General features: G+C 37.9%; 1 protein-coding gene across 1 annotated transcript; it reads left to right on the forward strand.

Moving 5' to 3' along the window:
• The first annotated feature begins 1,788 nt into the window (after nt 1-1,788).
• Nucleotides 1,789-8,954, forward strand: LOC108774288 (uncharacterized). Its single transcript, XM_018540356.1, has 4 exons — nt 1,789-1,858; nt 4,942-5,143; nt 5,643-5,777; nt 6,976-8,954. The coding sequence occupies exons 1-4, from the start codon at nt 1,828-1,830 to the stop codon at nt 8,936-8,938; spliced, it is 2,331 nt and encodes a 776-aa protein (XP_018395858.1). The 5' UTR covers nt 1,789-1,827; the 3' UTR covers nt 8,939-8,954.
• The last annotated feature ends 3,647 nt before the right edge of the window (nt 8,955-12,601 follow it).

Below are 12,601 nucleotides of genomic sequence, written 5' to 3' on the forward strand. Positions count from 1 at the left end.
TACGAGATGGACGGGGTGCACGGAGGAGTCCCCGGAGTACCAGGCGTCATCCGGCCTCTGCCACTGTGGGAAACCTGAAGCTTCCTCTGGCAACAGAGAGAAGCCTTTAAGGCTCATTAACCAAGAGATAACGCGTTATGTCGGATTACGCCGTTTCTTCGTTAGCTCACTTATCGGCCTGGTGCCGTTGGTCGCGTGAATGTCGACGCATTGATCTTGCCGGCTGTTATTCGGAATGCACGCACGATAAGCGATGTAGTTGGTTGATATCGCGAAATATCTCGAAAGGGATTTTTTGGACTCGTACTCGCCTCGGTTAATGAAGTTATTTATTTCAACTCTATTTTCAGTAAAACGGAGAACAAACATTCACGATTACAATGCGATGTACATATCAAATTCGCATCGAAAAGAAGAATCGTAACATTGACATTTTTAATTTGACAACGTCGCTTGTCCAATAATACTTAATGGATCCACTACTATTTATATCATCTATATATATATTAGCTTCAAGCAAAATTTAATTTAGGGAAAAACGACACTAGTTCGTCAAAATGAAACTTCTTTATTCAATTTTTTGAATGAAATATCTCGTGTCTCAATTAATTCTTTGAAATCGCATCTCTCATTTTAAGTGTATTAACTGAATAATGGAAACACAAATTTCTGAAATGGTAAGAGGAACTTTAGCAAATACTGAGAAAGATCGTTCTTCGATTATTCGTTTCGCGAGTAGTCGGTACGAGGGACGAGGAATAAAAAGAGGAAGACACCAAGTATAAGAAAAGTGGCTTGTGCGCGGCTCGATTCCTCGTTGGTGGTTCGCGGGGTTAAATATACCCTCGTCGGTCTCATCATATATAGAGAGAGAGGGGAGAAACAGGAGGGACAAGAAAGAGAAAATGGAGGGAAAAAGATAGAAACGGTCATGCACATACACACACTTATATGTCAAAGTGAGAACTGGTGGGAATACGAAAGAGAGAGAAGAAGAAGAAGTAGCAGTAGTAGTAGAAGAAGGGAAGGAAGAAGAAGAAGAGAAAGAGCGAGAGCGAGAGAGAGAGTGAGGGGCGAGAAAGAGAGGGAAGAAGTCAGGCTCTGCTATTACAGAGCACCTCCGTGGCGCACAGCCCAATATGGAGCAATCTCAGATTTCCATCCGCCCAAATCGAGAATATACGCCCGCGCCTCCGTTCGCTCTTCTTGGCCCGCGGAGGGTTGGTCGTTGTCGCGGTTGTCGTCTTCGTCGTCGTCGTTGTCGTCGTCGTTTCGCCGCCCCCCGTCCTTCCTCCTCCGACGGAGGTGTAGACGTTGCTCTCGGTGGAGTTGTCGCTTGTCCACTTCACTCTCGCTCGTAACAGTGCCAAAAGTGCTCCAAAACACTCTGCTCCGTTCTTTCTCCTATTCACTTGCCGTCTTTCTATTTTCCCTGTGATCTTAACAGTTCCTGTTTTTTTTTTTTTATCTACGTAGGTACAAGTTCATTCACGTGCTCACGTTTCCTTACTACTTTTATATCTTCTGTTTTTGTTTTAAATATCTTTCTTGAGATATCTCGCAGTGCAGTTGAGCCAAGGAATCACGCAAGACAGAGTAGATTACACGGGCGATCACGGTGCATTGAACGGGCAAAGGTGATTAATCGCGGTCTGTGGATTTGTGCGATTGATCGTGTTCAACGATGACCGCAGTGTCATTCATTTTAACCGAAAATTGATCGTGTATGAAGATCGTTTGAGTAACGTAAGCGTAAAAACGCGTCTACGGCACGCGAAACCAGTTGCCGGGTTTTCAAGAAGAGGATTCATTAAGAACGATACGTTCATGTTGCCGGAAAGCAACTTTCCCGTCACAGGTAATCAGCAGCGTTCGATATTGAACAGGCTCGAAGAGATTAACACATTTCTGACAGCGTAGATTTTTTTACAACAGAATCAAACGGTAGTAACATGTGAAATCATCAAATGTTCGTTCTTTTATTTAAAGTAAATTAAAAATCTCCGGTTGTATGAATGTTGGCAAAAAAGCAACCGACAGAAAATAAGATCGTTTCTCGATCGAACAACCTCACAATGAGTTACTGTTCTCCACGTGGGATACTGTCGCTGCGCTGTGCGATTTGCGCGGGTGTTTATGCGTAATTGCGGATCCATAGCGACGTTGTAATCAGGCCAATGGATCACGGTCCGTCTTAGTAGGTCGCCATACTTGAGCATATTGATCTGTGACTTTAAGGATGTATTTTGACGACTCTGGTTATTACGCGTGAGAACAAAATCTTTTTGAAGGATTTCTTTTTTTCCGGTCATTGCATCACCTTGACATGCTCCCAAGCACCGCGGCTGACTTTCCGTTTTTAACCTAGTTGCACTTCTGCCAATAGTGCGGAAGAGACCACATGTTTTCCCGCGGAACAAACGTCCGCTCCGATTCGTCCACTTGTTGCCACTGTGAATAAGTAAAGTTTGAATCGTAATATTATTAGAGAAATGAGAAAAAATACAATCTCTCGCACATATTGTGTCTACTTTCTTATCTATTATAAATATCTGTCTTACAAAAGGGAAGATTGAATTTGTGCTAGATTCTTGAAAATACCTTTTATAAACAGCTGGTTACGTTTATAATTTTTTAGAGCGAGGTCGTCATTTATGATCTTTTAATCTGATTAACATTTTGAATAAAATTAGATTTGCAATGGTATAATGTATACGCTTCAGCAATCATAAATGCCTAGTGTGGCGCGATACCATCAGCCATAATCCTAAATATGGAGTGAGAAATTTGAGAGAACCGAAAATAGTGGCGCTACGCCAAACGCTAAAAATAGCCAAAAAATAAATTGTAGTTACGCGCCCGCCTGCATCATTCTATAACTGGTCTTCAATGAAAACGAGGCACCTCCCGTACATATCAATATTAATATCTTTTACTCGCTATTTGGTTCACTTTATGTGAAACTTTTTACATCTTAAGATCATTAAAAGTTCAATTATTTAATTAACAGTATTTCAAAAATCTAAAACATTTGGACCCTTACATTACAACTGATATTCTTGAAACTCTTCACGAGTTAAAATTTGAACAACAATTTAAATTGTGGAATTTTGAAATTTAAATCGTATAACTTTAAAATCTTGAATCTCGGAATTTGTAGAAAACTTGATATTAATTTTTTCGTATTTCAGCTTTTTAAAATTGTCTTTTGCGAATCTCTTAAAAGTGTAAAAGCTTTTTAAAGTCCTCTTTAGAAATTTTTATTTTCTAAAGAATTTTTCTCGGATTAGTACATTTTTCTGTTGTTTATTAGGCATATTTCAATAAACGTAGAAATTAAATTTCAAGTCAATTGAGTCTTGAATCTCACATTTATTATACATAGCAGAAAAGATTTTTTATCTCAATTTTGTATTTGTTATATCTACATCTCTACTTTCGCTGGAACTTTGAAAATATTGTTTTAAAATCTATGCGCAAAATGAAATTAATACATTTGAGTACAGAATATGCAAATAAGTCTCGATTATGTGTGTTTCCGGTGGTTTTTAAGACATTATAGCTTTGTATTGATATCTCATCCCGAAGTAACCAAATGACAGCCAATGTATACCTAAGCGGATTCTCGCGAGGCGTTGAAACCCGATAGACTAGGCCAAGTATGGCTCAGGAATTGCGGGTGTTCGGTGGGCTGTGCCGGAGTGTTGCCGGTTCTATTTTCGCGCAGGAATATTTTTATCCAACGGTGCTGCGCAAAGTCACAGTATGTATAATACACTTCTTCGTCTTCTGTGCGTCTCCTTCTTTCTCCGTTTTAGCCTCTTTCTACGTGTTGTTTTCCGACATCGCCGCGTCGGTCGCTGACATTTTTGCTTCGTTGATCCTTCATTAAATTTTTCCAGTAAAAGCAATAATATCTATAAACTTATTTTACAATTTTTACTTATAACTTGTTACATAATATAAAAAAAATTTCACGTCACGAATAATATTTATGTGATACATAGTGAGTTTTTGAAGATATCAGCAAACGATATTGTTGTGATTGTAAAAATGATCGAGTAACGGCACAAGAGTTGGCTTTAAAGTTCGACAATGAATTACTCGCGACAGATGATTGTTGTCAATTAAATATTTAATGCGAGCTGTCTCACGAAACGTTTCCAATAAGCGGGTCTCTCTCATGTAACGTATGGTTCTTACTTACAGTTCCCTATTGTGCGATTTCGAATCCTTGAACGGACACGCGGTCGCCTACGCGATCTGCTCAATGGTGCAACGACGGCAATAGGTGCGCTTGATCGTTTATCCATTTGAGCGTCAGACATTCGTTTAATTTCTGCCATTTCTCACGCCCGTCAAATCCACGCAACACAACTCACCACGCTGCGCATGGCATTAATCCGCTCGTTAATACAGTGGTTATGAATATTCTGCAATTCGCTCGCGCAAACCGGCAACGATCTCCGGCTTCCACGACGGCCTACGCGCGACCTTTCGCGCAGTTCTTGCAAACGCCGAAATAAGAAAGTAGAAGCTGTTTGCGTACCAGACCTCGTTTTTTTTTTTTTTTTAATTAATCGAGAATGACTGAATGTTATGGTTGTCAAATAAGTAATGACTAATTAAATGAACATTTGACTTGGAGTCGCAGTCTTTAAAACTTGAATCAAATTATAGCAAACAGCTTTCGAAACATCTACTTTTAAGTGTATCTAAAACTTTTTTCGATTATTATAATTAAAAATAATTGCATACAAGATTGTGTTTTTAATGTCTAAATGTCTTCCTTTCATTAAAAATTGAATTAGAGTTTAATCGTCGGTTGACAAGATTATACAATATTTCCGAGACTTTTGCGATCATATTTCAAGATACAAATCCTAAGAAACATATATGAGAAAGAATCAACTTCATAATGTATAATGTTTAAATTTTCAGGGGGCACTATGCAGACCGAGGAAATCGTGCCGCGTACACAGTCTATTGGCATAGACAGTAGTCTCACCGACGGCGCTGGTTTGCAGCATCATTTGCATCACTCGGTACATTTACGTTGCCCGCTATCGCCTCTAATACACATGGCCGTCAAACAGGAGCCTCAGGAGGAAGAAGAGCGGAGTCGCGATGCTAGCACGTTGAGGTGAGCTGCAAATCTCTTCAAGTAATTTTATATTAATTACTACAAACGGTAAATAGATTTATAAACGCTAGTTTTATATGAAAGTTGGTATTAAGAAATAAATTATGATAATAATTTCGTTGTAACAGCAAATTAAATTTATTTTAATAGCAAACTCGTGTTTTTTTTTTTTTGCATATTTTCTCGACAAAAGATTTTTTACAAAAACAGATTTTTACCTAACAGATAGTATAATAAAATTTGATTATCTTTACATTGAATCTATAATGCAATAGTATATAGCATTAGTAACAAAATCTTTTTTTTGGTGCATCCATATCAATTATTAAACTAAAAATCTAGTGAAATGACATAACTTTCTTTGTTTACTATTCGCATATAATTTTGGATATGAAATCTTTTTCCCTCAATTGAAAATTAATAGAAAAAAGATAAATTATATATTAAAATTGCCAAAATCACTGATAAATAAAAGTCCCTTTTTTGTTGCTTTTAATAGCCCGCAAGTGGACGTAGGCAATGTGGCGGGTTCGATGGACAGCAAGCATGGACAGCAAGGCGGTAATCAAATTCAAGGACTGGAAGAAAATCTAGTATTAACTGGTCCAGATTCTAGCAATCGTGGACGAACCAGGTGATCTATCTATTTTTCTTTTATTTATTTTATACGCAATATATTTCTATGTATATCAATAATTAAATAGAATCAGTATAATTTAAAGACTGTTTCCGTATAAACGTACTTATATTTCCTCAGATTTATGAATTTCATGTTAACCTATTATTTAAACTGAATGATTTTGCAACGAAATGAAAGTAACACAATATTTTTACAGTACTTTATCAATCAGAATGCTTTTGTTATTGGATAAAACTGGTAGCATGCGTTTGAAGAGCGTGATGAGTATGTCTCGCGACGGCTTACATTGTCAGGTAGCGCGATCCGCGGCAACGACGCGACTCGGGCTATCTCTTATCTTTTTTGTCAAGTCTCTAACGACGTCTTTAACGTAAAACCGGCCGATGTCCAGGAAAGTGCTTTAAGTGCGATCGTCGACAAGAAAGATAGGCGCCAGGAAACTGGTTCGTGCCGAGCGAGTCTTCTAAAGTGATGCGCGCGCTTGTACGAGTACGAGAAGAAAAAAATTTGCAGATATACGTCAGCGAGATGCGTGTCGCGAGAGAGTCGATTACCGTTATTATTGAATTTCATTAAACGTCCCGGTCGCGACTAGAGAAGAAGAAGCGCGACACACGTTCTCTGCATATAAGTGCTAAGGCGCCGATACCGCGCGGCACAAAACGCTATTAAGGTGTGGCTCGGAATGCAGTAACCGGCGTTAATGAAAGAGCGATATCACCGATATAATAGCCACGATTGCATGCTAGCTCAAATACTTTTTTCCCAAATAATGTATTAACATAATATATATCGAAGGCATCAACATTAATTTATGAGACCAGCAATAAAAGTACATTTTTTATTTCCTTTCTCTCACTTTAACGGATAGCAATAATTTAATATAACTGCAATTTTCGTTGGAAAAATATTTTTTTTTTAATTTTATTTTACTTTTTTACTTAAATTAATTTTTTAAAAAATTAGAAAAAAAAATTTTTCTTTTTAACAAACAATCGCACAATTCAATAAACAAAGAAATACGTATATAGAAGAGTATATAGAAGTATAATATATAGAAGAGAATTATTATTCCTTATAACTCTTCTTGATGCTCAATCAGTATCAGTTTGTCACAGAAATGTTTTATATTGGAGAAAATGTGGTCTATACTAGTCTCGTATTATCAAATATGAAATTTCGTATATTCTAGTCGTGGACGCAGAAAATCGCGATGGAAACTTAAATTTCATCACCAAGCGTTACCACCGGAATATTTGGATCATTATGAAGCATCACTTGCTCAGGAAAACCTGAATTTGTCACCGCCACGCATCATTGAGCCAACAGCATCCAGTCCAGCGCCAACCAACTCGACGTCTACCCCAAGTCCCGTCGCCGACGTTCATGGTTGGCTACAGCGAATCGCGGCGATGCAGCAGGAGCTCTGTCCGCAGATCGCACCGCCTCAATGTCCAGCGACCCTCGGTCATAATCAAGTCACCGCGGGCACTAGAAGATCCGTCATTACGTCCGTGTCTTCGCAGAATTGCAATACAACTTATCCCAGTCATCATATCCAACAGACGCATACGTCTAGCAGGCCTCCCATGAAATATTCCGATCTACCGTACATGGGTGAAATCACTCTCGATAATAGCAAACCTAGACGTGGCCGGAAACCGAAAAAGGCCGATATATGCCATTTGATTTACAAGAATTATGGCACGATATTGCCAGGCACGCCTGGTCATGAGGAGAAAAAATTGTCACCTCGTGATAAGCAGGAGCGTGTGTCGCCTCAAGTACCTTTTCAAAGGACTGATGTCCAGAACAGGATCAGCAGTTTATTGGAAAAACGGCTGACACAGGAGACTCGGAGGAGTTCCGTGTTGTCTGAGAATTCGCGGGAGCAAGATGAGCCACTGAATCTTTGCATCAGGGATCTCAATCAACTGAAGATTCGTTTACTGCGGAAACATGGAAACGTATACGAGTCTGGCCAGGTGAAGAGTGAAACATCTAGCGATGGTGAAGAAGTAGAGTGTTTAGGGACGAGCTGCTTGTCAGAACCGGTGAATTATTCGGAATCAGTTGGCCATCGATCGAATAACAGTTTTGTCAATCATAATAACAATGTAATCGATCCTATGATCGGTCACAACTCCGGCTTCGTGTACTGGCCGAATGCTGGGGTGTTTATTCATCCAATGGCATTGCAATCCCAGTTGCTATATTATCAAAAAGTCACCCAAAATGACAAGGATCAACCACCGCCGACAACGGATCAACCACCGAGAGAACAAAAAATTGTGCCAAAATCGATATATTCAATGATGGAGACGAAGAATACGGCCCAAGTGTCAGCACTACCTGTAACTCAGACGATACCGGTGTCGGTTGCTACATCTACTTCGCCCAGACCGAAGAGAAATGCACCCCTGAATCAGCAGCAGAGTCAACCAACTAAACGGAAACGTTCCGCTATATTTATACCACCGATGCCAACCGAAAACAACAATAATCCAGCGACAGAAGTGAGCATATGTAAATTCAAATTTACCGGTGGCGCTAAGCCTAGCTTACAAGAGAAGAAAAGCCTCTCTGTAGATTCAGGTGGCAATTTCCGCTATTACAGTGGTACTGGTGATAAGAGTATGCGCGGTTACGAGTTCTTTCCTAGAGAGGCTCTCCAGCAACCAGCGGGCCAATCTGGAACCACTTCCGCCGCCGGGGCCTTTCTCAATGCTGCCGGTGAGAGGATTCAACCGCCGACGGTGTGTCAGAGAAGTCCAACCAGTCAGGACGATGGCCGGCGAAAGAGAAAAACCAGAAAATCCCTGCAGCGCGAAAAATTGGAGCAGACCTTCAAGGAAAAAGGTTTCCTTATTCAGACGCAACAGTTGGAATCTGCAGAAGGCGCTACTTACTGCAAGTTCCGGCAACTCAGAAAATTTACTAGATATCTGTTCAGAAGTTGGAAAGACTATTTACCCGGTAATGTACGCGAATTGAGCGGTTGTGGTAGCGGTGCTGCCGTTGCTATAGATAACGACGTAGCTGATGTTGAAGTCGACGGTGATACCACTCTCGTTCCCTCGCCGCTTCCTCGTGGCAATTTGCTGGATGTACCGAATAGCTTTGTGGAAGATCATCGGACTTTACCCCTTACGTGAGGCATAGTATTCGCGACGAACGAAGGTCATGATATGATGATGCAATTCATATTACTCTTTGATTGTTAATTTCTTTTTTTTGTTTACAAAAATACTTATATTGTCTGCATTGATAAATTTAGTAAAAAAATTTGGTATTTAAATGATAATTAAAGATGTTTTCTAAATTCATATTTCGAAACAGTAAAAATGGTCTTTCGAAGCTTTAAATAGCAATAGACAGTGTATGGAAAATCTAATCTTTCAATTTCTCTATTTACCTTATGATAAAATGTATTATATTATTGTGATAAAAATCAATTTTAAGCACATTTTAAACACAACGTGTCTTGACCTCACGAAAATATGGTAAACTCGATTATAGCTTAGTGCCAAAGATGAGAGACTGGAATGTACATAAAATCACAATAGAGAATTGATTAACCAAAGAGTGATTTTGCTCTCGCCATATTGAAATTAGAATTGTGCAGTGATAATTCATTTTTAGACAATATTGGACTGCGTTGCATTTGGGATGGTATCAGAGTGAGATTTAATTGTAACGATACCGTCATACTTTTCTAAGTGAATCGTCGAAATATCATCTCTAATGGAATCTAGTCTTATTTATATTCTTTTTAAATTGTAAACATGTTTTTTGTTTTTATGATGGATATTTATATAGATCGATACTGTGCATAGCCTCAACTCGGATAATTCCGCAGGTATGAAAAACAAACGCGAATTTATATGCGACAATAGACATAATTCTATATCAACATTACGCGCAATCGATTGGACATATCGCCAATGTTAGAAACGCGAGCTATTTGTATAGATACTAAATAAAATGCAACAATGGGGTTTAGTACGGAAATTATTTTTACAGTTTACAAAACTTTTATTTTTTAGATTAATTAACGCAATTACTATTTTGCAATTGAAATGTTTGGTAACATTTCAGCAATATGCGTGCACGTGCTATTCAAAACAGGATTTGAAACCGATATAATTTTGTGAGTTTTATTTTCGATATCAGTAGAAGGAAAAAATAATCTTCATATTAATTATACAATTTAATTATTACAAAGAAACATTACGCTTACTGAAAATGTATCGTCTTCCAATATCTTATATGAACATTGAATTCTTAACCCCAAATGTTGGAAACGCGATTCTTGGATCGAATCGGTTATCTCATCATACTTATAATGCACCGTTACGCAGGATAACTATACAAGTTGAAAACCGTCCTATACTCGTGCCGTTGTCCTTCTTCGAGAGCGACGACAAGTAAAATTATTTTATACTCTCTTATGCTCATTGTAACGAGAAATCTTTATAGTAATAATAAAATAAATTGTTATTGATGTAGTTTTTAGTGCAGATTTACTAATAATCTTTCACATTGATTTTGATAGCATCAATAAAAAGTACAACTGACAATGAGTTTTATACATATATATATATATGCATGTACATAATATATCCTTAAAACATATATATTTATCACAGTGTACATACATGTTTATACAATATAAACGTTAATATTAATAATTAAAAATTTGAGCTTAAACATACACATTTATTCGAATTTAATTCTGGATTCTTTAATTTTATCTTTGGAAGGGAAGCTGTTGTAAACATGACTTTGAAAAATTATGATTTCGCACTTACATTACTTTTTGTTGATGTGATCGAATTGATTGGTTTCACCTTTCACCTGTTAAAGTGATTTTTTATTAAAGTCCCGTGTTGCAGAAAATCGTACACCGTCCAATCATAAAGGGTTACATGCGTCAAGAAAAGAACGCGCTATCGAAATAAAATTCAACGTGCACAAGATGAATTTATGAACAATTCCGATTGTGTCGAGGCACGGCATTTATTAGCATTGAGCTCCATGTTCATGAATATTGTATTCGCGATTTTTTTTTACCAAATTCGCGCTTTATTAGAAAAAGCCGCTTTATGAGGAATCTTAATTAAACCCTTTGAGATACTTCTTTCCGTATATCGGCTTCATTGATGTGACGCCAGCGGCAGGATGTTGCGATCGCGAATCACATTTGTGAGTCCGCCGCACGAGGCGGAGAAAGAGAGGCGCGTAGGCCACACGAGACAACATACACACACATACTTATATACAAGGTGTCGCACAATTGATGACTATAACTCAAATAGCAGGTGCCATGTCTTTTAAACAACAATCAACCTTTACTTAATGAAAATGTTAAACAAAATATAAATTTATAATTCATAGAAGTAAAATAAAAGAATTTGACATTAATTAATAATTGAATTTCCGTGCAAATTTCTGTTGATCAAATGATTGTCGGAAACATTTCTCACTTAATTTTGTTATGAGGTATGCAGTCCATTAGCAGTTTGTACTAACATAATCAAAGAGGAAAGTCAATTGAGTTATTAAGAGACACCCTGTATATATATGCACTAGCTGGACACATAACAAGCACAGCATCCACCGGTTAGTCCCTCCGGAGTGCGTATAGCCACCCATTCATGCATACGACCATTCATATGTCGGTCTGGCTTACCTTGAAAGCTTTTTATCATCGATGTATCCGTGCGATGCACTCACACGCACATCCATTTACACGCGTGTCTGCATTCACGTGTGCGTGAAAAAATTACTCGTGTTCTTCACAGAGACGATTGTCACAAGCACAATTGGCAAATCGAAAATTCGCTAATTAATTTGCATCACCTATTTTTTAAAAAAGGTCTTTTTTATTACGTTTTTAACATAGAACTGCATCTATTTTAATATTTTACACAATTTTTCTTAAATTACGTTTAATTTATTAACTATTCATACGCTTTAAAATAGAAAAATATATATTCAGCAAAAAGAAATCATGCAAAGTGGAAACTTTCATCGCATTCGCAATTATTACCAATTGCAAAGTGAAAGAGGAGGGAGGAACAGAACCGCTCATTGCTTCGTCGTCATCGTTGGGCATTCGTGTTGGGAGAGCCAGACACAATGTCTGCAAGTTTCCTAATACGGTCACGGACGCAATGCATGCTGAAAAAAAAAAGAAATTTTGGCAAGCGCGAGGGGAAGCCTGGGAAGGAACGGGAGGAATGTGTTAGACTCGATGCAAACATTTAATAATCGCGTACAAAGAATTAATATTGTAACTGAATTTAAGAAAGAATAATTATACATCCCGCGAATGTGCTTAAAACATATCTCACAATCAGTACAGTTTGAATCCACGAGGTTCGTATCGAATTTCCGTATTTTTTTTGCTCTCTTGTGCGCCTACGCGCTCTATCTCCTCTTATACACGTGACTGCAAGTTTCCTAATATAGAGAGCCGCGGCATATGCTTCGATGAAAAAAGACGATGTTGTTAACCACCGAGCGTCCAGCAAACTGGTTGCCATCTCGTATCCGGAAAAGACAGGCGAACTACGGGTGTAATGCTAAAATCGCGAGAACACTGACAATCTTCGAAGAAGACGTTAATATATTATATCTATGGAAAATTTATTCAAATACTGTTGTTTTCATATATATATTCTAATTATTGTTAAGAATATTACTAAGGTTTCGATAGTCTAAAAGCTTATAAGTACGCACAGAATGCAAGAGATCTAGTTTTGACTCTCGACCGAGGTAATATTTTTCATAAATAATAAATTTATGAAAATATA

This window comes from Cyphomyrmex costatus, unplaced genomic scaffold, assembly GCF_001594065.2.
Source record: "Cyphomyrmex costatus isolate MS0001 unplaced genomic scaffold, Ccosl1.0 scaffold241, whole genome shotgun sequence".
NCBI lineage: Eukaryota > Metazoa > Arthropoda > Insecta > Hymenoptera > Formicidae > Cyphomyrmex > Cyphomyrmex costatus.

Excerpts from the sequence above, each read along its gene's own strand:
- LOC108774288 (XM_018540356.1), top strand. The coding sequence starts at position 1,828 with ATGTTGCCGGAAAGCAACTTTCCCGTCACAG. Across the intron at positions 1,859-4,941 it reads AAGCAACTTTCCCGTCACAG|GGGGCACTATGCAGACCGAG; the intron begins GTAATCAGCAGC and ends TTAAATTTTCAG. Across the intron at positions 5,778-6,975 it reads AGCAATCGTGGACGAACCAG|TCGTGGACGCAGAAAATCGC; the intron begins GTGATCTATCTA and ends CGTATATTCTAG.